This window comes from Sphaerodactylus townsendi, linkage group LG03 (assembly GCF_021028975.2).
Source record: "Sphaerodactylus townsendi isolate TG3544 linkage group LG03, MPM_Stown_v2.3, whole genome shotgun sequence".
NCBI lineage: Eukaryota > Metazoa > Chordata > Lepidosauria > Squamata > Sphaerodactylidae > Sphaerodactylus > Sphaerodactylus townsendi.
In genome coordinates, this window is record NC_059427.1 from 125,205,694 (window position 1) to 125,233,389 (window position 27,696).

The window sequence follows — 27,696 nt, forward strand, 5'->3', positions numbered from 1 at the left end:
ACGTGCCGCTGGACTGTAACCCCGCCCTTCTGCCTAGGGGAGTCGCGGAAGTGCGGGGGCGCGCGTGGGGTGGATCTGGGCGGTGGCGGGCGGCAATTGTCACTGGTGGCGGCAACAGCAGCGTTAGAGCAGCGAGGTAAAGTGGAAGCCCGGGCTCGGGAGCGGTCCTTTCGGTTCTTGCCGGCCGGAAGGTTGCAGCTCGGGGGCGGGGTGGGGGGCTCGCTTTTTGTATGTTGGGTTCTCTCTTGCTCTTTTCTGCTTCTTCCGTGGCCGCCGCCCTCTGTCGGTTGTGCTTTAAGACGGCTTCCCTACCTTTCCCTCTCGCCCGCCCCGCTTCCTTCTCAGTTCTTTACACAGCTCCGTTATTTGATACATCTTTTTTTTCTTTTCGACCGTTTCCTCGTTTGAAGAGCTGTGAACTTTACTCGCCTTCATTCTCGTGGCAAAGCTGCTACTTCCTTGCTCCGCTCTTATCTCGTTTCCTTTCCTTTGCTTGGCATTCTCGCTGTTAGAGACGCTGTCGTTTCTCCTTTGGGTCGCTGCCCTCGCATATGCAATCGTGTAGTCGTTATTTTGAGTATATAATGGTTTTTTTGTCATTGGTGGAGAGTTCCTGTTCCCCTGTCTTGACTTCTTTAGTATCTATGGCTTTGGGAATGTAGTATAACGGTGTGGCTGTTGAAGTCCTTGCACGCTTTTCTGTTCTTCCTAAACAACTAAATATGTAGGACATACCAAACCACACAAATCACTTCACGCTGTGCCATGGAGAGAAACACAACTGACCACGACATGCCTCTGAAAAAGACAGACAAAGATATGGGTGAAACGCTAGGACAGGAGTCTGCAACCTGCGGCTCTCCAGATGTTCATGAACTACAAATCCCATCAGCCCCTGCCAGCGCGGGGGCTGATGAGATTTGTAGTCCATGAGCATCTGGAGAGCCGCAGGCTGCAGACCCCTGCGCTAGGAGCTAAAACCACCAGGCTGCCACCGTGCAGCCTGGAAAGCCCACAATGGCCAGTTTATTCTTGCTGTGAAAACCTTCTACAATGCTGTGTACTGTATCAATTGTAAGTGGCTCACTTACAGTCAGATTCTCAAGTGTGTCCTCCATACGTTCCTCTTTGGGAAATGTGTCTGGATAGTTCATAGTTTAATCTGCAAATCTTCATTTCTGTGCCATGGGCTGTCTCTGAGCATATTCAGAGTGTGTTTTTTCCATGACAAAATAAATTACATGCCCAGGATTAGAATGAGGGAGGTTTCTGGGATAGAGGAAATGATGTCAAAGCAGTTCAGACTATCTTGCTATTAAAGCTTGGTGTGCTTGATGTTAAAAGAAAGCACAGATCGTTTCTTAAACTGAGTTACACGCTGGTAAGGGGTGTGCAAGGCTAGAAATCATGTGTGCTGAATTCAAGAGAAACTAATAATGTGTAAGTTTTAAATGAACCCCCCCCCCCAAGGATAGCTATATATTGTATTGTTCTTAAAAATAGTATGTCAAGGTAGCCCATGTGTAGTATAGCCATAAGTAGCAATCCTGTTAAGCTTCCTAGTAAGTTTTAAAAGTGTGTAAAAATGACCCTCACTTGGGGAAGTTACTAGAAGAGCTTGTAACTTTGTTCCATACTTTTATACAAATCTTTTATTGAGCATATTTGTAGGCTTTTAGCTTGTCTTGACATGAGCTAGGCAATTACTTTCAAGTTGGCTGTCATAGTATTCTTTTGGGCATATACTGGCTACACTTCTAGAGAAAGGTTAGAGGATACGCTAGAGCCGTGGTGGCGAACCTTTGGCACTCCAGATGTTATGGACTACAATTCCCATCAGCCCCTGCCAGCATGGCCAATTGTAGGGGTTGATGGGAATTGTAGTCCATAACATCTGGAGTGCCAAAGGTTCGCCACCACTGCGCTGGAGGGTGGGAACTGGACAGCATGCAATACTAGTAGGCCTGCAGTATAAACTGTTTTGGGTCTGATTAGAGAGAAAAATTGCATATAAATTAAGGAATGAGAAAGTATAATGTGTAGCATGTTATGGATAACAGCAAGAAAACTTGTTCATGTCATGTTGTTTTCCTGGGATATTTATTTATTTATTCAGTTTATAAACTGTCCTTCCTGTTGCCACGTTTCTGGCTGGGGGCTACTGAATACAAGAGGCGGGGAAATATATTTTCTCTTTTGTGTGAGGCTTTCCTTGTTTCAGTCTTTCTTTGACCATCAGATTAATGATGGGGAAAATTGGAATAAGATGACTGGGGGGTATATGTAGCTTGTCATACCACCAGTTGAAAAGATGTGTGGACCACTACTTAAACTAAAAGTATTGTGAGGCAGAATAATTTTAGTGACTGGTAGAAGCAGAGAGGGGAGGAAAAATACAGCTTCTGCATTTACATTATTTACTAGACTTGCATAAATTGGTCAGAAATTAACACTTGTATGTGAAGGGGGAACCCTTATACTTAACATAAAACATGGGCTCTAAAACAGTATTCTTTAGTTCTGTGTTTAATAAAGGAAAGCAACTTAAATTCGTTATGTGTCTTGTCTGTATCCTTGGTCTAGGTGTACTGATAACCTTTCGTATCCTTAACAATCTACATGCTCAGTGTGTTTCTTCCAGTATCTTAATTGCCTAGCCAAGGTTTGGTTAGCCAAGTCTTGTATTGAACCTGTCCTTCAGGATAGATGTACAAAAAGTAAAAGTTGTTATCAAATAGGAGAAAAGTCAGTTGCAATGGATTAGGAAATGGTTACAAATTAAGCCTGTACATGAATATGCCATGTTAATTGAATGCATAATATGAAACTAATCTCACCCGAAGCTTTGAAGAACAGGATCTGTTTTGTTGTTTAAATGAGAACATAAATCATGACAAGTGGATGACTTCCACAGGGAGCACAGCCATAGAAAAATGTCCAAAATTGTGAGCTCCCAGAGGAGACCTTCAGTGACTATCAGCCTGGTGGGCAGTTTCATAGGTAGCGAAAGTGGTTTCTCAGAGCATTTAGGATGTTAAAGGTCAAAACCCCCACTTTGGATTGTGCCCGGAAACCAACGTGGAGGCCAGTTAATGTTTATAAGTAGTTGAACCATTGCTGCAAATTCTAGTTAATAAATTGGCTACCATTTCAGACACAGGGACATCTTGAAAAGTCTTGATGGTGCTGGGTGAGCTTCTCAGTGTAGCATAATTGTGTGGTAGAAATGCTGCACTGAGAAAGCCCTTCTGAGACTGGTGACTGGGGATGTCTTACGCTTTGGGGGAAGGTACCCATTGTTGCCTGAAAGCATTGGGAGAATTAAAGGAACTTAGTAAAAGGATGAGTTGGTCATGTAGCTTAACTATAATAGCCTAACTGCTACCGGGCCACGAACTGGTAACCTATTGACTTAGAAATGGATTTCTTCCATTGTGTCCCAGACTTGTAGCTCTATTGGTAAGTATCTGTGCTCCTGCAAACTCATTCCTGTCTCCTTCACCCTTCAAAGCTGTGCCACTGCTGAATACTCACCTTTATCTCGAATGATTTCTTGGCTCAACTGCTCTTAGTAGCCCAGCCTAGATAGGCATTGTAGTACTTCCAGTAACAGCTCCAGTAGGGTTCCTGGTGGCCCGTCCTTTTTTAGCATTTAAGAACATAAGAACATAAGAACTAGCCTGCTGGATCAGACCAGAGTCCATCTAGTCTAGCATTCTGCTACTCGCAGTGGCCCACCAGGTGCCTTTGGGAGCTCACATGCAGGATGTGAAAGCAATGGCCTGCTGCTGCTGCTGCTCCTGAGCACCTGGTCTGCTAAGGCATTTGCAATCTGAGATCAAGGAGGATCAAGATTGGTAGCCATAGATTGACTTCTCCTCCATAAATCTGTCCAAGCCCCTTTTAAAGCTATCCAGGTTAGTGGCCATCACCACCTCCTGTGGCAGCATATTCCAAACACCAATCACACGATGCGTGAAGAAGTGTTTCCTTTTATTAGTCCTAATTCTTCCCCCCAGCATTTTCAATGAATGCCCCCTGGTTCTAGTATTGTGAGAAAGAGAGAAAAATTTCTCTCTGTCAACATTCTCTACCCCATGCATAATTTTATAGACTTCAATCATATCCCCCCTCAGACGTCTCCTCTCCAAACTAAAGAGTCCCAAATGCTGCAGCCTCTCCTTATAAGGAAGGTGCTCCAATCCTTCAATCATCCTCGTTGCCCTTCTCTGCACTTTTTCTATCTCTTCGATATCCTTTTTGAGATGTGGCGACCAGAACTGAACACAGTACTCCAAGTGCGGTCGCACCACTGCTTTATATAAGGGCAAGACAATCCTTGCAGTTTTATTATCAACTCCTTTCCTAATGATCCCCAGCATAGAGTTTGCCTTTTTCACAGCTGCCATGCATTGAGTTGACATTCCCATGGAACTATCCACTAAGATGCCCAAATCCCTTTCCTGGTCTGTGACTAATAGCACTGATCCCTGTAGCATGTATGTGAAGTTTGGATTTTTTGCCCCTATGTGCATCATTTGTAGCTGGGTTTCCAAGGTGAGCGTTTGTATACACTGCAGCTTAGCCAACACGTACTGCCAGTTCACACAGTGGTAGGGCCAATTATTCAGCAGGTAAATGCAGACCAGACATAAAACTCTCTCACTTTTTCTGTCAGATTAAGGGCCTCGATTTATTACCTGGCTTCCCACCAGTAGCATTCTTGCAAAGATAGGCAGTAGTTAGAAGTTACAGAATATTAACCAGGAAAGTCTGTGAAAGGATCTATGCCACTTAAAAAAAAATCTTGCCCATCCTCTTAAGGAGTTTTGAGCTCAAATTCTGAAGGCTAATGATTCTCAGCAAAATATTTGCTACTGTGTAGGACAAGCAGCATATGTTGACAAAAAGCATGTGTACCAAGGCTAAGTCCAGACTCCCCACTGGTCCTGAGCTCCCTGGTTGCAGCACACTGCATTATCTCTAGGCTAATGGGATCTCCAGTTTGTTCTGATGAAACCTTCTGCTAAAGTGAATTAGTGGTTTAGCCTTGGGGACCATTCATATGAGAAGCTTCTGTTTTTGCCTTCTTTCAGTTGCAGATGATGATCTCCCTGGTGGCAAAGCCTTATGCATTCCCTCCCGTGCTGAATATTCTTCTGGTGGCAGTGCAGTCTGATTTCTCAGAAGACTTTCACGCTTAATTTCCAGTGGAATGCCACCTTCAGAGATCTACATATAATGAACATATTCCCTGAATGTAATGTTTAGGGAAGCAGAAACGGTCTGACAATAGAGAATGGAAAGGAAGCTGCCCTAATGCAGCAGAAAGTGGTCTTGTTTACATGGCAGACCCAGGCCAATTTTCTTCATGTCAGATGAATGACTGCTTGGTGTGAGGGTTTCTTGTAGCGTGGTATCCTGTGCAGGAATGTTTTGTTTTACATCTTTACATATACACAGAATGGGCACATACAAGCTGTCTGATGGACGTGTCAGCAAAGGTACTTGGACAACATATTGTAACTGTGTTGCACAGTAAATTCCTATGGGTTGGGTCCAGATTAAGTTGTTAAATTGCCACAGATTCCCTTCCTGCTGCAGACTCCAAGCCCCCTGTCCACCAGAAGCAAGATTTTGTAAACATCAGAGGCATGGAGGAATGCAGGAAAGTTTTATCCTACAGAACATTTAGTCAAGATGCTTGAATACAAATGTGTTCAGGAGCTCCAGTCTGTTGAATTGATACTGGTAAGGCCAGAGTGGTATAGTGGTTAGTGTGAGACAAGGATCTGGGAAACCCAGGTTTAGATCTTCAAACTGTCATGGAAGCTTACTGGGAGACCTTGGGCCAGTTACACTCTGTCAGCCTAACCTACCTCACAGGATTGTTGTGAGGATAAAAGGGAAGAGAGAACAATGTTAGCTGCTATGGGTCCTAATTGCGGAGAAAGGCAGGATATAAATAAAGTCAACAAAATAAATTGTCTGACCAGTATACTTGTTCAGTTGTATGCGAGAGGCTTATTTGGTCTGTCCTTTATCTGTCTGCCTCGGTGAATAAAATTATGGGTTAATGCTGCATGGAATACATAGCTATCCACTGCAAGGCCAAGTGGGAATTGAACGGTCATCCTTTATGGATGTAGAGTGTATCCTAATTACTTAGGGGCAGGCAAGCTTTTCTGTGCATTGGCATTTTTTCCTAGAGTACCATAGTTGCTGCCTTGAAGCTTTGGATTCAAAGTGGGTTAAGATCATAGCTTTTGGGAGTTAGCCATATTAATTCAGTAGCTGATCTTAGATTAGGTGTGCGAGGGAACATTCACAGGATTTCCTGTACTGTTATGCCCCTGCTCCTTGAGAATTTGTGTGTCAGTTCTATATTAGTACAAAAATAGTCCTGGGAGGTACAGTTCTAATTAATCTGCTCTTCCTGAACCTTCTTTCCCCCCACCCATGGGTACTAAGCAATGTTAGGTGGTTTTGCAGGCTTTCCAGTTCAGCCAGGACAGAACTGTAGTGTTACATAATTCACTGTGAATGTCTCTAACATTGTATTTCTTCTAGAAGGTGTGGGATTACTGCAGTTTTAGGGAAGAACTAGCTGATTTTTGAAAGGGAACACTTGTGAGAACTGGATAAAAACTCATTGGCTCTGTGTAGTCCAATACAGCAAATACATGCGTATATTATTAAAAAAAAATTTTTTGCACAGTATGTCTGTACTCTAGTAGTTTGTGGTTGATTCTTGAAACTAATATGCTTTGTTGATACTTTTGGTTGAGCAATGTGGTGCCCACAAGAGTAAGTGTGAGGAAATGACTTTCCAATAGTTTCTTCTTGCAAAGTCACTTTGCTAGCAAGTGATTGAATCACATACAGGAAATGCGGCCTGTCAGACAAGCAGGGGCAAACTTAGAAATGTAACTGCTGGCTGTTTGGAAGGCCATATCTGTAGGCAAGGAAGTTGTGGTCATTGTGCTACATTAGATATGAGTCTACCCCATATGAGATGGCTGTTTTCTTTCAAATCTGTGCTAAGAAAACATGCCTCAGATCAGGAAATACAGCAGCATTTTCTTTCTTTCAAGAGCTAGAATTATTAAGCAGTTGGGATAAAATAGGGTGTAGGAGCCATAGCAAGTTGAACTTTGAAGATGGTGAGAAGGAACAAACGTTAGGAACAAGATCCACCAGACCACGGCCACACAGCCTGGAAAACCCACCAGAACTAGAACACCTATATTGTTTGGTGGTGGAGAGACACAGCTGACTTAACGGTGATCCTGTAGGCTTTTCAAGGCTAGAGAGAAGCAGAGGTGGTTTGCCGTCGCCTGTCTCTGCATCGTGTTCCTGCTACTTTTTGGTGGTCTGCCATCCAAGAACTAACCAGGATCAATTCTGCTTAGCTTCTAAAAAGTGGCAAGATTGGTCTAGCCTGGACCATCCAGGTCTGGGTTATGAAAACTATGCATCCTCTTGAAATCTTGCTTCCATACACAAATTCAGAGCTATTTCTTGTAGCTAAGTTGAAACATTTTTTTGAAATGAGAACTGTGATTCTCAGGTTGCTCCTTCTGAGTGGGACATATCTAATAGTAAGGTGTATTTTTATAGGATTAATATTGTTACCCTTGGCTTGCTCCTCATGTGAATTTTGCCTGTCCATATTCTAGAATATTGGTATTGTGTACTAGAACATCTTCCTCTGGATAAGCGCTTTAGTTACTGTATATACTCGCAAATGTCGAATTTTTCAGCACATTTTTTGTGCTGAAAAAGCCCTCCTCAACTTATACGCGAGTGAGGTGTATTTTTAAAAATATTTTAGGATTTTTACTTTGTCGGCCGCCAGGGGGCGCAGTTTTTAAGCTAGTGGCATCAAAATTTCAGGGTATCATCAGGTGACACTCCTGATGATATTAGCCAGGTTTGGTGAAGTTTGGTTCAGGGGGTCCAAAGTTATTCACCCCCAAAGGGAGTGCCCCATCCCCCATTGTTTCCAATGGGAGCCAATAGTAGATGGGGCTACATTTTGAGGGTCCATAACTTTGGACCCCCTGAACCAAACTTCACAAAACCTGGGTGGTATCATCAGGATAATCTCTTGCTGATACCAGCCAGGTTTGGTGATGTTTGGTTCTGGGGATCCAAAGTTATGGATCCCCAAAGGGGTGCTCCCATCCCTCATTGTTTCCAATGGAAGCTAATAGCAGATGGGGCTACCCCCTTTTGAAGGTCCATAACTTTGGACCCCCTGAACCAAACTTCACCAAACCTGACTGGTATCATCAGGAGGGTCTCCTAAAGATACTCTGAAATGTTGGTACTGCTAACATAAACATTCCTCCCCTGACAGGCACCCTCAACTTTTCCCAAGATTCTCCCTTTAAATCACCCCCCCCCTTCTGAGTGGATTTAAAGGGAGAATCAGGGCTTACAGAGCTAGTTTACTGTTTTTCTTTGAAATAAATGTTCAAAAACATTTAACTTACTGATGCCTCAATTAATGTAATTTCATTGGTATCTTTTTATTTTTGAAATTTATCAGTAGCTGCTGCATTTCCCACCCTCAACTTATATGCAAGTCAATAAGTTTTCCCAGTTTTTTGTGGTAAAATTAGGTGCCTCGACTTATATGCAGGTCGACTTATACACGAGTATATAAGGTAAATTTGTTTTCAAAATTTCCTGGAAATGCTGACCACCAAAGAATAGCAGGAACACAATGCAGAGACAGGCAATGCCACATGGTTGTTTTTTGTGGTCTCTTCTTCCCTAACTTCTTCCCTAGCCTGTGTCTTGCAAGAATTCACATGTTCTTGGCTCCCCTCTAGTATCTTGAAGAATCTATCAAACTATACAGTCCCCTATAAGTGTCTTCTGGGTTGAGCCCACAGAATTTCTTTTTCCACTTCAGATATTGTGAGCAGAGCCTCAAAGAGTGATTCAGATCATTCCACTAATGTTTTATTTCCCTACGACCTGTAAATGGGGGTGGGGACCACGACCACAATAAAACGTCTTTTGTTCTCTCCAGCCAAATTTTATCCTACTGATTCTTAATAAACTAGACCAGAGGTGTAGCTCCGGGGGGAGGGGGGGGTGCACCGGGCGTGCGCCCCTGTGGGGGTGTGGCAAGGGCATGGCAGGGGCGGGGGCAGAGGATGCACCAGTGCACCAGGCGCTTTCCCCCCTTGCTACGTCTCTGAAATAGACGCTTCAAAGACATTTAGGAGATTGGGGTAAGGAAAATAGGCTTCCTCTGGCTTTGAAGCTGATCCTGGACTTGCAGCTTGCATGTGAAAGAAGGCTGTTCCCTGCTTTTCTGCTGAAGTCTACCTCCCAAAGGCTGCTACAGTATGTTACGGCTACACAACTTGATTGGCTTTCTGCATACAGAATGGCCACTACAGATCTGCCTGTTCTGCGATCAGCAAAGCAGCTGTAGCTCAACTTCCTAGACCGAAGCACTCCTTCATAATCTGTGGGGACAAGTTGTGGTGCCGGCCTTCCTTGGGAATCTTGGCAGTCAAAGAGGCTTTCTAGGCTGCAGTTAACAACAGTCTTTAGAGGATTAGTGTCTTAGCCTGGGGGTGTGAGAGTTGTGGATTCTGATCCCTTGCACCGGTGATCCTCATTCCATGGTACATCTATTGAAGAAATTGATTGTGACTTCTGTTGTCTTATACATCATGTGAAGAAGAAAAATTTGGATTTATATCCCCCTCTTCTCTCCTATAGGAGACTCAAAGGGGCTTACAATCTCCTTGCCCTTCCCGCCTCACAACAAACACTCTGTGAGGCGGGTGGGACTGAGAGAACTCTGAGAAGCTGTGACTCGCCCAAGGTCACCCAGCTGGCATGTGTGGGAGTGCACAGGCTAATCTGAATTCCCCAGATAAGCCTCTACAGCTCAAGCAATAGAGCAGGGAATCAAACCCAGTTCCTCCAGATTAGAATGCACCTGCTCTTAACCACTACGCCACTGCTGCTCCTGTGTGCAGAGTACTCTCTGTATTTCTGTCACTGTTCTAGTTGCTTCATTTTGCAGAACAGTAAACAGGTGTTTGGCTCTCTAGACTAGCAATTTTGTTCCAGCATGTAAACATTTTGTACATACTCATTGCAGTAAACTAACACCAATGGTATTCTGGAATCATTTTGTGGAGTGTGTCACTTTCCAGAGTCCTTTCCAATACTTGATGCATGGGTGCATTGCAAAGTGGGAAGTGGAATTGATGAAGCCATGCCCAGTCATTCATCTGAGTACTACTTTGCTGCGTGGGTGTGGGGGAGGGAGGCAGCACTGAGCCTAGTGATGCAGCTTGAGGCCACAAGATGGTGGTGTAATAACTGTGTTTCCTAATGGCCAAAGTAGAGTGCTGCCTTCAGGATATAAGGAACAGGCAGGGATCTGGTAGGCAGCCTGATTCGGAGGAGAAAACAGTGGAGCTGTGCCAGCGGCTGCTGCTTTTCAGTGTCATGTCCAAGGCATGTGGCCACACCCTTGGAAAATGAGCCAACTTCTTGCTGAGGGGAGGAGACTTTTGCTGCTTTCTAAAGGAGTGGGGCTGGGCTGCATCTTGTTATCCTTCTAGTCACAAGAGCAGGGCACTCCCTTCGGTAGGAGAAGAATATTGTTTGCTGAAGGTTCCCCTTTCAGGACCCAGAAGAATTGGTGCCACCTTACACACCAGAAAACACTTCTGGATGAATGACAAATGGTTCCTTATTCTGTGTTTAACTGGACACTACATGGGAACTCTCTCTCTCCCCCTCCCCCCAAGTGTTCTGGTAATTTTGAAGCTGGTGCCAGCTCAGTGAGTTCTGGGAAGAGTTTTTGCTAGGGGCAAAGAAGGGCTAGTGGTAAACTGCTGTGGGTTAATGGGCTGATGCTGCATACAGTCTGCCTTGTAAGTAATGGGAAGTGTGCCAGTTTACCAGGGCCTTCCCATTCCTGGAAAGCTCCTGGCTTCTTATCGCCAGGCAGTTCCTGTTTTGCTTTAGGATGAGTGGGGCTATGTTACCCTCCCATGTCTTTATAACTAGCTGGATTCAGAAGCAACTGGCATTTACTACTGTAAAGGAAACTGCTTCTCCTCTGGGCTCACCCTGTCTGCCAGAAAAGGGTGTATGTGTATCCTAAACATGCTTCACTTCATGTGAGACTGCAGTTGAAAATACTGGTATTAATGCAGAAGCCTTGTAAACTACTTGCTTCTTCGTAACACAACTCAGCTGCAGATGGGGTGAGTAGGAGTTCATGAAAAGCTTGAATGAATGGTTTTGTAGTAGTAGGTAACCTCTGCCTAAATAAGTTTGATTTGCCTTCGTGTGCAAATATATATATATATATAAAAAACAACCCTAAATTGACCATGGCAGCCATCTCTTTAAGAAACTTTTATTTTAAAGAGAAGAGTGTTAGAAGGGAGTGTCTCTTTATGCTATGTCTCTCTGCCTATGTCTTGTGGCTGCTTCCAGCCTCCTCAAGTTGCAAGAGCAATTAAGCATTTTTGATGAGGAGAAGCAAGTGAGTTAGTGTGCCCTACCAAACTTTCAGGACCACTGTCACCTCTACTTCCTTTTTCCTAGGGAAGCCAAAGTTTCATCCTGTGTGGTTTGTGCCCTTCTCCTTGTCAAAGGATCTATATATTAGCTATGTGTAGTTCTTTTTGTCAGCAGGAGTTAAGAGTTCAAAGCTACATAATGTAATTTTGCTCTTAAAGGACACGCGAGGAGAGTTGGGGTTATAGTCATTCAGTTCTTCTTTACTCATTTAAACAGATGTAACACAGCCAAGATAAGGAATAAAAACGAGAGTTATCACAAAATCACTGCTGCCTGCTTTCTAATTGAATAGCCGTCTGTGGCAAAGCTCCTTTTGGTCTGTCAGTTCATTTTCTCTGCCTCCTACTTTTCTCTCATTAGTTACCTGTCAAATACTTTAAATAAATAAAATTCCAGTCTTCCTAATGTCCTATTTTCTGCAGCTGTTACTACTACAAATTTCTTTGAGCTTTTCCCAAATATTTCATGTTTGCTTCAGTTGCCCTGTAAGCTACCTTGTAATATATTGGAATAGACCCGTGGTGGCGAACCTATGACACTCCAAATATTCATGGACTACAATTCCCATCAGCCTCTGCCAGCATGGCCAATTGACAGAGGCTGATGGGAATTGTAGTCCATGAACATCTGGAGTGCCATAGGTTTGCCACCACGGGAATAGACCCTATAACCGTTTGCTTCCTGATTTAGCAAGTAGGGGAACAACAACGCGTGTAGATTTTTTTCCTTAACTTTATGACTTTGTGGGCTTCTGCTCAGTTTGAAAACTGCTACTTCAAAGTGTAAGGTTTACATCAGGGGTAGGGAACCTGCGGCTCTCCAGATGTTCAGGAACTACAATTCCCATCAGCCTCTGTCAGCATGGCCAATTGGCCATGCTTGTAGGGGCTGATGGGAATTGTAGTTCCTGAACATCTGGAGAGCCGCAGGTTCCCTACCCCTGGTTTACATGTTTTAAGTTACTTCTGAAGTGGTATGTGAATTTTTGGGTTTTTTAAATTGTAAGCTGCCTTAGAGGCTAACAAGTAGAAATACAACTAATTATTCTCGTCTGAAATGTGGGGGGAAACCCACTTATTTATATCATTTATGCCTTCCATCTCTCTTAAATGGGGATCAAATCAGCTTACATTATTCTCTACTCCATTTTATTTTCACAACCACCCTGTGAGGGCTAAGAGTGAATGGCCCAGTGTCACCAGCAAGCTTCTATGGCAAAGTGGGGGATTCAAACTTGGGTCCCCAAAATCCAAACCTCTACCACATTGGCTTGCAAACTATGAACTTCTATAAAATGAGTCTGGACATCCTAAGGAATTTAGTTCTATAATTTGGTAACTTCTGGTTTTCTAGTACTCCTAAGTCCTTTTCAGATATTACTAGAAGCCTGCCAACCAAACATATTGAGAACACATTCTGCCTGTAAGTCCTTCTAATACATGCAGTTGCCATGTTGTGAACTGGGGCAACATGCATGCTCAGCATGGGTGTAGAAGTATTTGTACATATGAACACAACCTATTGGTTCATGCTCACTGCATCTCTACGACCACAGTAAATTTATATTTTGCCCCTGTTAATGCAGTATGGTGATAGTGCTTTTTCTCTCTCAACACATATAGATGATGGTAGGTTCCTGGTCCCTGCAGTGATGTCTGAAAAGGTCCCAAGAGATAGGAGGTATGCAAACTACCTGTGCTTTAGATCCAGGAGGACTATTGGCAGCACTAGACTCAAAAGGCTCAAGAGTAAGAGAAGTCCTATGTTGGAATCTCAGTTCAGTGTTAGGTTATAAGACAAAACGTCTCCAATACTTCAGATTGCTGAAGTTACTGGGATTCGTGTAGCATTCCCCAGCATCTTTCCATTCCATAAAGGAACTGGTTCTGCTTTACTTTGAGTCATGTGTGTTTCTCCCTGTTTGATCTTGTTTCCTCTTAGTTGTGTAAATGAGAAGTTAGTACTTCGGAAGCAGATTCAGGTGGGTAGCCATGTTGGTCCGAAAAAACCAAAAAAAGTTCAGAAGCACCTTTTAGCAAAGTTTTATTCTTGGTATAAACGTTTATGTTCATGCGCACTAAGTCGTTGGTCTTAGAGGTGCAACTGGACTTAAAACTTTTCTCTACGTTGGAAGCAGTCAGTATTTTATCCAAGATCTGGTGACTTCTAGAATTCAGTTGTTCCATGCTTTGCCATCCACTAATGTTGGCAGCATTTTAACCCTTTTCTGACCTTCTTAGAGCTACTTTGCAAAATTATACACAGGAAAAGCACAAGAAGTAGCATTGGAGGGCAGAGGAAGCAGGGGAGAGCAGCTATCTCCCTGCACAGCATCCTTGTAAAAACGGGTTTGCTTTCTGCCACCACCTTGACAAGGAAATTCTAAAGCCTTTGAAAACTGGAGAACACAACCTCAGATTCTTTTTCAGAAAACCCCCTGGAATACAGTGACTTCAGATATAGTTTGCAGCGTGTGGAGGAGTTGGGAGGGTGTAGGGTTTATAAGAGCAGCAGACTTTCTTAACTGTTATTACTTTTGCTTAGCCACATAATAGCTTCCTATTCATAATTTTTAGTACCTGCAGCTTATTACCTCTCCCCCCTAGCTAACAGCAGCTGCATTAGCTAGTCTCATTTAGCCTTGGATGTTCAAAAGGGGCTCAGCAGTCAGCTAGGACAGCTAGTGCACCCCTCTGGCAGCTGCTAATACTAACCTGCCTTCTTTGTACGTCTTGGAACACTTTTTGTTGGATGAGATAGTGTGTAGTATAGAGCAGACCTGGAAGCAGCGGGCATGTTGCTGCTCAGTTGGCTGCCATTAGAACTTGATAGGGGGCCAGGACTCAGCTAGCAAAAGAAATATTTGCTCTAGCCGCAGCAGGAGGGATGAGAGTGTTTGAGCTGGGAACACTGCTATCTTGCTCTCTTCCCATGGATGGGCCATATTTCAAGCTGACCCCTTGAAACTGAAAAACAGTATCTTGAGAGGTTTCTCCATTAAGGAAACTTCACGGTCAGGGCTGCTAGTGCTCACAGGTGACAATTCATGTTCTTGTGTTTTCCTCTAGACATAGGTTGATCTTGCAGAGATGGCTGAGCAAGAACCTACCCCTGAGCAACTGGCGCAGATTGCAGCTGAAAATGAAGAGGACGAGCACTCTATCAATTACAAGCCCCCTGCCCAGAAGAGCATCCAGGAGATTCAGGATCTAGACAAAGATGATGAGAGTTTACGAAAGTACAAAGAGGCCCTGCTGGGAAATGTAAACGTTGCTGCTGGTGAGTTCCTTCAGAGTATATCTTCCTGTTGTTAAAAAGTAGAACTCTTTAGATTTGCCCCCCCCCCCTCCAGTTTATCTTTAAGGCGGGCTTTCATTTCCCATCTGGATGTAGGTGAGCAATCCAGCTGGCTAAAGTTGAGCATTAGGGTCTTGAAGACTTGCAGATGGTTCTGGCCGAAACAGATCCATCTGAGAGAGATTAGCTGCTTAGTACATGTAATCTGCTTTTGAATCAGTGGTGTATATCAAGCAGGCTTACAATTATTTATTTTATTTCTATTCTGCCCTTTCCCGATGAAGTTAGGCTCAGGACCGCTAACAGTACATTTGTATGCTTTGTAAATATAATCATAAAACCAAAGTATACAATGTAACAGAAACGTAGTTCCTTAAAACTACTTAAAGAGCAGCTTCCTAAGCAAAATTTCCCCTTAATAATAAGCTTTATTATTATTTCTAGCCAAGGTGAACCATATTCCTATGAGTGAAGAATGTGCCAACAGTTGGGGAAGGAAACACTTTGTTAGGATCCAGCAGGGGAGGCCATTTGGCATAAGACTGTCGCTGACCCCAGCCATAGGCAAAAGGAATCTTAATGTAATCTTTGTCCTTGTGGAAGATCCTGAAATGGTAGGACTGGCAGAATGGCGGCTAAGCGGGTCATAAAAGCTATCAAAGGAATAAAAGATCTGTGACTTGACAACCAATTGAATTTCCTATCCTCTGATTTTGATATCATTTAATGCTTCTCCACAATCCAATTCTGGAATGTAGGATTTTTTTAAATGAAGGTAGAGGATTCCCAGGTTTACCAGTCTTGCATATCACAAAGAGGCCATGCCGTAATCGAAGAAGCTGATTTTACCTGCAGTGATCAGTTGAGTGAACAGGGTATTGGTTTGCAAAGCTGCAAGTGCTTTTCATTCCTTTTCTGTTTTAGATCCCAGCATTCCAAATGTGGTGGTAACAAAACTGACTCTGGTTTGTGCCACTGCCCCTGGCCCATTGGAGTTGAATCTCAGAGGTGAGTGGGTTATGTCCAAATAGAGGTCAGTCCCGTGAAGGTACAGTAGGCTGCTTTACTCTGTTTTTTTGCACCCATGCTAGCTTTTCTGGCCCTTGCTAGGAGATAGGAGAAATAGGAGTGGCCTTCTTCAGAGTTAAGCTTCTGAAGAGACCCCCTCCCCCCCAGCAGAGTTGCAGTTGGTATAGTTTAAGACTCATCTTGTTTCATACAGAGCAGGCTTGTGTGCAGGCTACTTATAGAGGCCAGGATACTTCCATTGGCATAGTGAAATAACTGTCATATCTAACCATTTCAATTTGAGCCTGCCTGCCTGCCCCCCCAGTAGTCTTTCATGTAAAAAAAACCCAACAAAACCTCAGATAGCGCTGATCATGTTGTCTGTTCTGTGGGTGGAACATCTCTTGTTACGGTAATTATGTCTGCTGTGGTATTGAGACGAGAATTTCGCAGCAGCAGTGGCGTAGCGGTTAAGAGCAGATGCATTCTAATATGGAGGAACTGGGTTTGATTCCCTGCTCTGCCGCTTGAGCTGTGGAGGCTTGTCTGGGGAATTCAGATTAGCCTGTGCACTCTCTCAGACGCCAGCTGGGTGACCTTGGACTAGACACAGCTCTTCTGAGCTCTCTCAGCCCCATCCACCTCACAGAGTGTTTGTTGTGAGTGGGGAAGGGCAAGGAGATTGTAAGCCCCTTTTAGTCTCCTACAGGAGAGAAAAGGGGGATATAAATCCAAACTCTTCTTCTAAATCTCCATTATGTTGTCTGTGGCCTTGTTGTAACAGTTTCCAAGATTTAGACTACTACTGAAAGCAGAAGAGTAATAATGCCTGCTTAATAGAGATGAGGCTGAAATTGAAGGGACTGTCTTGCTCAATGGGCAGCAGTTTCTCTCACTCCTGCCATCTTTTGCCATCCAGGTGACTTGGAGAGTTTCAAGAAGCAGTCCTTTGTGCTGAAGGAAGGTGTGGAGTACCGGATAAAGATCTCATTTCTGGTAAGGTCTCGTGAATGGATAGTTAAACAAATATTAGAAGATGGGATCCTTCACTGGCTCTGGCTGTGTGAAAGATGCTTGTCAGTTAAGTTCATGTTGGCTGACCTCTTCTGTCTGTTTTAGGTGAACCACGAGATCGTTTCAGGGTTGAAGTACATTCAACATACATTCAGGAAAGGAGTAAAAAGTGAGTGCGTGCAAAGGGGGAAGCAGCCTTATACTGTAGATCTCTTACCTCTTCTGCCACTTTCAGGCAAGAAAGTGCCGCCCTTGCAGCAAAGTCTGTTTGCAAAGGAGCTTTTCCTCCTTGTCCTGAAAGCAGACGGCTTAAAAACAGAATTTGGGGCTAACCTAATGTAGTGAGAGTGTAATTTTTTTGTGAGTACCAACTTCAGTGGAGGCAGAACAGCAATGAGCTGATCATTTGAGAAGGCTCAAATGTTGCTGTTGATGGAGATGTATTGACTTGTTTCAAGAGTCTGTTTTTGGTGGTTTACTGTCCCTGTTTTTGTCTTCTTCCAGTTGACAAGACTGATTACATGGTTGGGAGTTATGGGCCACGTGCTGAGGAATATGAGTTCTTAACACCTATGGAAGAAGCCCCCAAGGGTATGCTGGCCCGGGGCAGCTACAACATCAAATCGAAATTTACAGATGATGACAAGTCAGACCATCTGTCCTGGGAGTGGAACCTGACCATCAAGAAGGAGTGGAAGGATTAGTCTTTCCAATGCCAAATCCTAAATGTTGTTCAGACAGTGGCTACAGTAGAAACCCCACCCTGTACCAAAGTGCTGGCATTGGATACCCTTCCCTTCCCCCTTCCCCTTTAGCTCACCAAGGAGACTTCTTGGCTCAACGCCCCCATATTCCCTTTGAGAATCACAAAGAAATTGACCAAACCTACCCCGTCTGTCCCTGAGTACAGAGCAGGCATGCTTCATGTCCGTCACCTGGGCTCGTTTCATTGCTGCTTCTTACCCATTGGAATATATTTCATGCAGGTTCTAAAAGGAAAGCAGTGTCCCTACTTGTTGCGGGGGGAAGGGGGATTTGGAAGCATTCCTGTCTCTCGACAAGAGGTGAAGTGCTGAGGAATCATGAATCCATGCAGAGCTGGCAACTGCCTGCTGCCCCAATTGTTTCCAGGCTCAATCATGTTCATGGCCTGCCTTCTCCCTTCCCTCTGGGGTGGGGCATAGGCTGGCTTTCCATTTGTGATGGTTTCTGTAACCATGATGCCTTAAAGTGTGTAACATACATCCCCCAGGGAGGGGCCCCCAGACCTTGTTACACTTTTTTATATGTGCTCCAGTTCTGTCCATACACATAGTTCCTTCCCTTCTGATTTGCATCTTCTGGCTACACCATAATCCTGCTGAAGCTGATTTCCCCAAGGCCTTAAGCAGGGTTCTGGCTGCTACACTCTCCCCATGGTCAGAGAAGCATTTGCTTCCAGCCAGCGGGAATGGGCTTAGAAGTTACTAGTTCCACTGTCATTTCCTTGTCAGTTCTGTCACATCTGTTGCAAAGTATTGAAGCCCTTGGGGCAGCCTCTGGGTTTCTGGGCTGGAAGATGGATTGGCCTAGCTCAGCTGCTCCTCCTCTGATCTGAACAAAGAGCTTGCGATGGACAAATGCTGAAGAGCAGTGAATGCCTTATGTATCTGTTCTGCCTTTGAAATTTTGTGCCTGGCCTGTCAGTATTTATTATTGCCTTGATTAGATTCCTTTTCTTCATGATACCTGAGCAGCCCCAGAAAAACCTCAGTGACCTGGCAGTGGAGGAAGCAGGAGGTTTGCAGAATCTGAAAATCTCTGCTTGCCAGGCAGGCGTGTTCCCCCACCTCGGCAGTCCAGCTCAGTGGGCTGCTTTGAGTCCCCAAACTGTGCTAGAACTGGGACCAAGTGTGTGGTTCTTTCATAGCTATGTCTCTGCCCGTACATCCTCCTCCCTGCTCCTTTCCTTACAGGAGATTTTTGTTTGATTTGGCACATTTTTGTCTGTAAATCTTAGACACGGTTTAACAGATTTGGAACCATCAGCTTCCCCTTCTGACAGTTACAATAAAATCTTGAAACTTATCATGGGTTTGGCCTTGTGAAGTTATTAGTAGTCAAAGTAGAATTGGCACCCGAATGTTCTGTGAAACAGTAGATGTGCTGGGGGTTTAAAAATCTCACTCTACAAATGCCATCTTCTAGTTCCACCTGTCCTTGATCCTTCAACCACTTCTGCATTTATCTAGCACAGTAGTCTGTAACCTGCAGCTCTCCAGATGTTCATGGACTACAATTCCCATCAGCCCCCGCCAGCACAGTCAATTGGCCATGCTGGCAGGGGCTGATGGGATTTGAAGTCCATGAACATCTGGAGAGCCGCAGGTTGCAGACCCCTGATCTAGCAAGTGCTCTTTTCGGATGGTCATTGCTGTCTGACACATGCCTGTTGTCACTTCTGCATCTGGATCAATGTCTTCCTAACCCATTTCACAGATGAATATCTGCTAGATAACCACAACTCCCTTGTGGCTTTATCAGATAATGTCTTCCGCCAGGGATGGTTTCTGCACATGTTAACAGCTACCGTGTGCTTGACTGAAGTGATTACTTCATGAAGCAGTTACAGTATTTGAAGCTTTTAGAATCATTGGGATATGGCATAGAAACTCTGCGTACTACATTTATTTTGCTGTTCCTCCAGAGAGCTGAGTGCTGACAAATGATTCTCCCCTTTATCTTGCATTCACAAACAACCTCTGGGGTTTTGTCGAAGGCTTTCACGGCTGGAATCACTGGGGTGCTGTGTGGTTTCCGGGCTGTATGACCGTGTTCTCTGAAGATGCCAGCCGAGAACTTCTGAAGATGCCAGCCACAGATGCAGGCGAAACGTTAGGAGAGAATGCTGCTAGAACACGGCCATACAGCCCGGAAACCACACAGCACCCCAACCTCTGGGGTTGCTTGTATGTTGAATTGAGTGTAACTGACCAGAGGCCACCCAGCAATCTCAGGCTTTGAACCTGAGTCTTGCTAATCCTACTCCAGTTCACTAGCCTCAGTATTTTGTGGCGACTCCAAAAACTTTCAAATAGAAGTCCATCCTGGACATGGCACATGCAAATGAAGAATTCGTGCTTCTGGAGTGCTCTGAGCAAAGTGAGAATGGCAGCCTTTCTGGGTGGTATCCCTGGCAAATTAAGTAAGCCTCGCTGGAATTTTCAGCTACTTGTTTGTAATAGGGACCAGCCAACAATCCTATGTATGTTTTGCATACCAGTACCTAACATTGAGAGAGAGAGTGGTATGGACCATGGCTTAGCATTTCTGCAGGGGACTTCCAAGGAACAGGATTTTAGGGGGTCTTTTAGGCTGTTGGGGAGGAATTCTTGCACCTCTGGGTTCGAGCTTCTGCATTTGAACATAGGGACTTCATTAAGTTGCAACAAATTTGCTCTCCATGAGTATCAAATGCTAGACACGTACATCAGAAGTGATATCATAGCTCTTGGGTATACAAAAGCAGGGCATCTGACGAGCTACTGATAGAAATGGTAGTCAGAACTTTATTGGACTAGAACATTTTCTAGGCTGTCAGAAAATACCTACCATGGCAGTCTTATAACCAGCCATGGATAGTAGCCTACAGATTGGAAACTCCTTGTGAATACCACTATGTCCTGCATTTGGCACGGTTGGCTGCAACCACTTATTTGTATGAATAGTTCCATATTGTTCCTAATAACTCAGATAATTGGCAAGTTGTAAATACAAGAACTTAAAATTCTTTATAAATGGGTAGGTGAGAGCCATGCCTCCTATTGGTTAGACTGCATGTAGATGGGAATAAGTTTAAGATCGGAAGCAGGATGAGAGAGAGTTAATGGAATGGGGGGTAGCACAACAAATGAGGGAGGACTTTGATTTCTCTGTAAAAGAAAGGGAAAGAGCAATCTCTAGTGCAGAAATATGAACTCTTGGAGATGGCTCTGGAAAAATATAGTCAGGGTTAGGAAGGAAACAATTTCTGTGCCAAGTAGTGAGATTTAGAATACACTATGCATATTACATTAGCATAATTAGTTACACTTATTATAAATTCTTTGTTGTTTCCAAAGATGGGATGCCTGGGAGTCAAAAGGTCACATATGCCAAAAGAGTGCACATAAATACAGAGAGGGAAGGCAAACAGTGCAGTTGATGGAAGCTCAGCTTGCTGGGTCTGAACTATGAGCCTTCAGTAGGTAACCAGTTGTGAAACATGCTACATTTTTCTACAGGTATGCGTAATGTAGGGCTGGTTATGAGTTTGGAGGATTTCTTCCCCTTGCCCACCGGGCCTTGCTCATGCTTCCCTTCCCACCCACTGCTGCCTATGCATCATTCCCATGCCCACTTGCAAGCCTTTCCGCCTGCCTGTGTGCCTTTCCTGCAGCTTTGCTGCATATTGTACGTGGCTGGAAATTCTGCAGTAGCAACTGCTAGGTAGCAGATGCAACTAGGAACATTGGTGGCAAAGCAATCACAAATGAGTGGGCTGTAGAAATTATGCTGTATGACTTGGGAGGGGGGCATACAATATCTTGGATGGGATGTTTCCAATACCCGGAGTGCCTTGGATTAGATCACTGTGGAAGCACAGTTTCGCTTCCCATGTACTACTCCACCCTAAGACTAGCAAATTTGTCTGCAAGCGTAGAGGCACAATACTGAATGTTACTGCCCATCATTTCTATATTGAAGTGCTTGCCTCTGTTATGGCTTAAATCTATTAGGTTTTAGTTGTCAAGATATTTACATTAGCTAAACCATTCTTGTCCTGTTTTTGGTTTTCTCTAATAACTGGGGAATCTTGGCCTACTTGTGGCTTTCAGAATTCTAGCTTGTGTAGGGAAGTCTTTCTGCAAGTCTGACTGGGGCCCTTTCAGATTACCTTTCTGAACTGTATGTTATCTGTGTTGTCCTGATTCCAAGTGAAGCAAGGTATTTCATACAGCTAATTTCAGCTCATCTACCAGCCATCTCTAAAGTGCTTTAAAGAACAGGACTGTGCTTCCACCTTCACCGGCACTTTTTCTAAGGTGTGTTTTTTTAAGCCTTTTCTTTAAAGTTCTAGGATTAGTGCTATGCATCCAAGTGCTGGTGATATAGCACTGACTTGCTGTATCACTGGCATTTGGATGTATTGGATTGGTACTAGAGCACTAATTTTAAAACTTTTTTTTGAAAAGTTGAAAAAGAATGCACTGCTCTAAAAGGCAGAGGGAAGTGCTCCAGACATTTTAAACAGCACACTGTAGCCATTCAGAAGTGCAAGGAAGAACTGAAAATGGAAGAAAGCAGTTTTGTAAACAGCTGAGCCCAGGGGCGTAACGAGGCAAACTATAGCCCTGGGCAAAACCTGAGTTGGATGCGCCCCCCCCCCCCATGGGCAGCCCCATCCCCCATTCTTTCTAAGGCGATGGAGGCTACCCTTTTGAGTTATGGACCCTCTGCACCAAACTTGGGGGGTGTCATCATGACAGTCTCCAGATGATACCCTGAGATTTTGGTGCTGATACAACCAAAAAGGCACCCCCTGCAGGAACATCCCAGAAATTTGCCCAAGAATCTTTGTTTTGCATTGAGTTTTCTGCATTGCTGTCAATGGGGGTTGCAGGCTTGGGGGAGGGGCACATTTCTGAAGGCACAGTCTCAAAACTTTCAGGGTCTCATCAGGAGACTGCCCTAATGATACCCCCCAGGTTTGGTACAGTTTGGTTCTGGGGGGGCCAAAGTTATGGAGCCTTAAAACTGTAGCCCCCATCTCCTATTAGCTCCCATTGGAAACAATGGGGGATGGGGTCACCCCCTTTGGGTGTCCATAACTTTGGATTCCCTGAACCAAACCTCACCAAACTTGGGGGGTAGCATAAGGACAGTCTCCTGAAATTTTGGTGCCGCTAGCCTAAAAACTGAGCCCCCTGCAGGCAAAAAATGGAAAACCATTAAAATACCCAAAAAACGAACCCTGCATTTTGATGCCCCCCACAAGGTGGTGCCCTGGGCAACTGCCCACCTTGCCCAATGGGCATTACACCCCTGGCTAAGCCCCAGGATGCCAACGGGACACAAGTGGGTTCATCTGAAAAGGTAAACAAAAATCTGTTCGCAAATGGGTGCTCAAAGAGATTATATGGGCAGTTTGAAAAGGGCTTCTGTGTGACAGATGCATCTTGAGTCCTCCATTATATATATATAAATATATAAATATATAAATATATATATATATAGGAAAGCAAGATGCTATGTACCCAAGAATGACCCATGAGTCTCCATTTCCAGTTCCAGTTCCATTTTTAATGGCATATAATTTCAACCTTTAATGGCATATAAACCCATGAGTCTCCCAGAGCAGCTACACTGACTAGGTGATGCCTGTGAGGCAGTGCACTGAACAGATGCCAGTAAATGGGAAGAACTTTTCTGCCTGAACCAGCCTGTTACTTTCTGTAACAGGAATAAATTGAGCTAACTGTTGTAGGCATTAAATTGCTGCTGGTAGATTAAATGTAACTGGCAGCAACAAAACCATCTCCTCCCAGTATGGTCATCAGAATGGAGAATAGGAAAGACTTCTAACTGCTACTCCATAGAATTCTGCTGGAAATTCTGTGGAAATTGGACAGTGACCAATTGTTGAAGATTGACTGGGGTTTTTTTTTCTTGATTAGGGAATAGCTTCCATTCTCTCTCAGGAGGACATGTAGAACGATGTTGCAGGACATGCAGTTTTGATCAGTTTGCCTGATGCCCAGCTTTGCTGATAGATTCTGCTTGATGAGGCATAATCTCTGTTCAACTCATTGTTCCTAAATAAGTCCGTGTAATATATTATCCCTTTTCCCAAGGCCTTCGGATATTTGGCTAGTATATATGATCATTAGATATTCTTGCTCCCTTTAAAAACAAAGTTTAAAAGCTGAGCTACTTAGCTGTATTGGGGACATACAGAAGGCTTCATTAGGAAAACTTTTTTATTTAAAAGGTAAAGTAAAGAACAAGAAGGGTTATGTAAATGTTATGGATTTTGAGAGATCCATAGAGAATTTACTCTGACCTGGAGAGCTCAGGCAAGCCTGATCTCAGAAGCTAAGCAGGGTCAGCGCTGGTTAGTATGGATGGGAGACCACCAAGGAGGTTGGAGTTGCTAGGCAGACGCAGGCAGTGACAAACCACATTTGAACTTCTCTAGTCTTATAAACCCTGAAGGTTGCCTTAAGCCAGTTGTGACTTGACAGCAAAAACAGAAAGTAGAAAGAAGTGAGCCCATAGCTGGGAATAAAACAGCAAATACCAAAGCCTTGTTATGTGTATTAAAAAGCAGAAAAACCTGACAAGAGCATTCACAGTAGTCACTCTCTGTGATGAATGCACATATTATGGAAATGTCTGTGTCACTTCGCCAGCTTTAAATCGCCAGCTTTAAAATGTTTCCTGAAACAAAAATGGTTGCAACTGATCCCAGATATTGTATAAGCAGATTGCTGTTTCCTACATGGCCACTAGAGACTGTCAAAGAGTAATGTTGTGTGCAACTTTTACCCTTGCCAAAATGCAATGTTTCTGAAAGCAGCTACTGCTCTGGTGATGTTGATGCACAGTGTGGCTCATGAGCTGTTTTGTGAGATTAACTTTCTAAAATTTTGGTCTTTCCAGGGTGACAGGGTTGCTTACATCAAAATGGATAGGACTGCAGGACTGTTACCATTTAGGAGAGTTGATAAAGACAGAAGTTACAGTTACAGCACTAAAGGCAGAAAGGCTAGAGAGGATGGTGCATTTAAAATCCTAAAGCTGCAGATTCCATGAAAAATATTGGGAAATGCAAAGTATGGAATGGTAAGTTATAATGAAATTTTAGCATTATAATGAAATTTTAGCATTTAGCAGCCGATTATTTTGAAATAATTGCCTGCTAGCCTCCTTGTTTAAAAGTGATATTATTGGGGCGTGTATTGATGGGCATGTGGAAATTTGACTTGGAAACAAAATGTTAGGCTTGGACTTGTTATGTTCCTTCTGCCAAACCAGGGTGCATGTATCTTGACCTCCAAACATTCTCTGGTGGAAGGTGGGTGTTCATGCAAGAGATGTGCTGATTTTTGTTAACCTCTGAACCCACGTTGACTCCTGGAGATGCTTTTTTGGATCTCTTGCACTTGGAAATCCTTACCACAAAATTGATCCAACCATGGTAATTTCTTCATTTATATACTGTTCTTTGTGTTATGTGCTGACAAGTTGCTTCTAACCTATCCTGATCCTATGAGTTAATGACCTCCAAAACACCCTGTCATTAACAGTATTGCTGAAGTTTTGCAAACTGAGGGGCATGGTTTCATTTATTGACTCAATCCATCTCATGGCTTCAACTTTTCCTACCATTTTTGTCTTTTTAAATTACTCTTCTTATCATTTGAACAAAGTACAATAACTTCAGTCCAGAAATTTTAACATCTGATCTGATCTAGTTCTTTAGCTACTGTTTATTTTAGTGATTAAAAAAAGACTTGTACTGCATTGCTTCAAGGTCAAGAGACAATATTAGTTGGAAATTTTAAAGCCACAAATTCCTATTTCAATCCTATTCCTGACCTTGTTATCTAATTTTCATCAGACATTTGCAAGTAATTATTAACACTGTCTTCTTAGTTGGCCTGTTTCTCTTAACTGTTCTTCCATTACATATGTGACACCTTCAGAAATTCTTTGCAGGCAGAACAAAATTGTGCCATCTGCAAACTTTAGCAGACTTATTTGTCATAAACTAGATTTTATGGATTAGATTGCAATCACCAGCTAATATTATGTTTTAAACTGGGATATTCTTATTTTCAGTAATTTGCCTGCTACTTCAGAAGCTGAGAGTATATATTTAAAAATATATATGTATGTTACTTTAGAGCAGTGGTTCTCAACCTGGGGGTTGGGACCCCTTTGGGGGTCGAACGACCCTTTCACAGCGGTCGCCTAAGACTCTCTGCATCAGTGTTCTCCATCTGTAAAATGGATAAATGTTAGGGTTGGGGGTCACCACAACCTGAGGAGCTGTGTTAAAGGGTCGTGGCATTTGGAAGGTTGAGAACCACTGCTTTAGAATGTATACCTTTCCATCTTATCAGTACTTCCAAAATATAAAATAAACACATTATTGTGTTTGGTACTAATTCAGCTCTCTCTGCATGATACAATCAAGGCAACTGCTTATTTGTCCTTCCAGGATGCCAGGGAGGTCTCCACTTAACCCATTGTGCTGTCTCCAATTTTCTGACTGGGAACATGTGTACAATCTGAAACTGAATCAAGAAGGAGCCACATGACCAGTATCAATTTGCACGCAGGGTTTCTCATCCAATTAAGGATAGCCGCTTGGGAGATGGCTTATTTACATATATACCCTGAAGCTGCCTCAAGGCAGATGAAATAAACAAAGATATCTGTAAATCTAGGGCTGTTTTGCTTTAAAGTGCGAGTGCTCATAAATAAGGTTGGACTGGTTTCTACCAGTTTCTCCAATTGAACTTATGAGAGCCCTGAAAAAAGGTGCTGGTATTCAGTACTAGTTAGTACAGTACTATTACTTTTTTAAAAAGTCCTTTGTAAATCAAATTGGCTTAGTGTCTGGGTTGTGTTAAACCTAGAGTCTATTTGGCCCTCAGATCAAAGCTACCCAGCGTGGTAGCTGGACTCAGATCTGCTTTTCCTTGAAATTCCCAGTTTCAGACCGCAAGAACAAAAGCTATTTCTGTAGAAAGCTGATTCAAGGGGAGCGAGGGGGAGGTGTGGAAACAAAATTAGCCACACAGAGCTTAGTGAGTGTATCCAGCTGGGAACAGCTGGCTAGTTGCCTCTAATGAATCAGAGACCAGACCCATTCTTAAATCTCAATGCTTTTCAGCTATTGATTGTTATTACCTCCTGGGGTCTGCCACAAGTGTATGCATGGGAGAGCAAACCTGGTATATGGATGAAAAGCTATGACATCAGGATTTGCAATCTAAACAGCCATCTGCTGGTGTGGTTAATAAAGGGAAGGATTGATTATGGATCTCAATATTTTCTCCTTAGGGATGGTGTTTCAGAACAGCCTGTGGTGTTGGTGTGGACTGTGTACTACACACACACGTACACACATAAATATGAATTAAAAATGTATACATATTATGTGTAGTGTTGCAAAGATTAACAACTTTACTCAGTTCCGGTGTGCTTTGCTTTTGTGGTATTTAGAATCCGTTATGGATCAAGCTGAGGAGTTAACGGCTTCACTCTTGCTTGGAAGAGGAACAAGGCCAGAACTTTCTTACATCATCCTTCAGCTTAACACTGATCAGAAACACTCTTCTTGCTTAAGACCAAATTCCTCAGCTTTGAATATATTTTTGTCAGGAAGGGAGGAGGAAGGAACCTTTGCACTCACCAAAAAGCAAGGTTTTAGAGGTGAAAAATGTTTCTGGGGAAATGTATCTGTTTCATACGTTACAGACAGAAGTGTTCCTTCTCCTTTCTTATACATGTCTTCCATCCTCTGTCCTGCCAACTGCAACTGTCATATTTATATAGTGTTCATAAATATACAGATAAAGTTAAGAATCCTGAAGCACTTTAAAGACTAAAAAAAAATTCTAGCGTAAACTTTTATGATTCAGAGATGCTGGATTTGTTTCATTCTGCTACTAACATAATTCCCATCCAGAACAATAATATTACAGGCTTCTTTTTTATGATTTTTTTTGGGGTGTGTGTGTGTGCAATGGTTTGCTGTTTGGACCATTT

The 27,696-nt window shown here is 43.4% G+C and overlaps 1 protein-coding gene and 1 long non-coding RNA gene across 3 annotated transcripts; both read left to right on the forward strand.

The window, feature by feature from the left end:
• On the forward strand, positions 1-18,963 carry ARHGDIA (Rho GDP dissociation inhibitor alpha). Of its 2 annotated transcripts, XM_048491024.1 has the most exons (7): positions 38-136; positions 13,200-13,257; positions 14,646-14,856; positions 15,799-15,882; positions 16,802-16,878; positions 17,002-17,065; positions 17,401-18,963. In XM_048491024.1, exons 3-7 carry the CDS (start codon positions 14,667-14,669, stop codon positions 17,598-17,600), a joined length of 615 nt encoding a protein of 204 aa, XP_048346981.1. In that variant the 5' UTR covers positions 38-136; positions 13,200-13,257; positions 14,646-14,666; the 3' UTR covers positions 17,601-18,963. The 2 variants fall into 2 exon arrangements, with proteins under 2 accessions (XP_048346980.1, XP_048346981.1); XM_048491023.1 differs by lacking the exon at positions 13,200-13,257 and having other exon boundaries at positions 1-136.
• A 4,008-nt stretch (positions 18,964-22,971) lies between these two features.
• Positions 22,972-27,372, forward strand: LOC125429936. Its single transcript, XR_007244068.1, has 3 exons — positions 22,972-23,010; positions 24,577-24,759; positions 26,989-27,372. It is a non-coding gene; the product is annotated as an uncharacterized LOC125429936 (long non-coding RNA).
• Positions 27,373-27,696: the final 324 nt, after the last annotated feature.

Bases quoted from the DNA above. Each gene is read 5' to 3' on its own strand.
- ARHGDIA (XM_048491023.1), top strand. From the start codon at position 14,667: ATGGCTGAGCAAGAACCTACCCCTGAGCAACTGGCGCAGATTGCAGCT. The intron at 15,883-16,801 runs GTGAGTGGGTTA...TTTGCCATCCAG, and splicing joins ATTGGAGTTGAATCTCAGAG to GTGACTTGGAGAGTTTCAAG. The intron at 17,066-17,400 runs GTGAGTGCGTGC...GTCTTCTTCCAG, and splicing joins ATTCAGGAAAGGAGTAAAAA to TTGACAAGACTGATTACATG.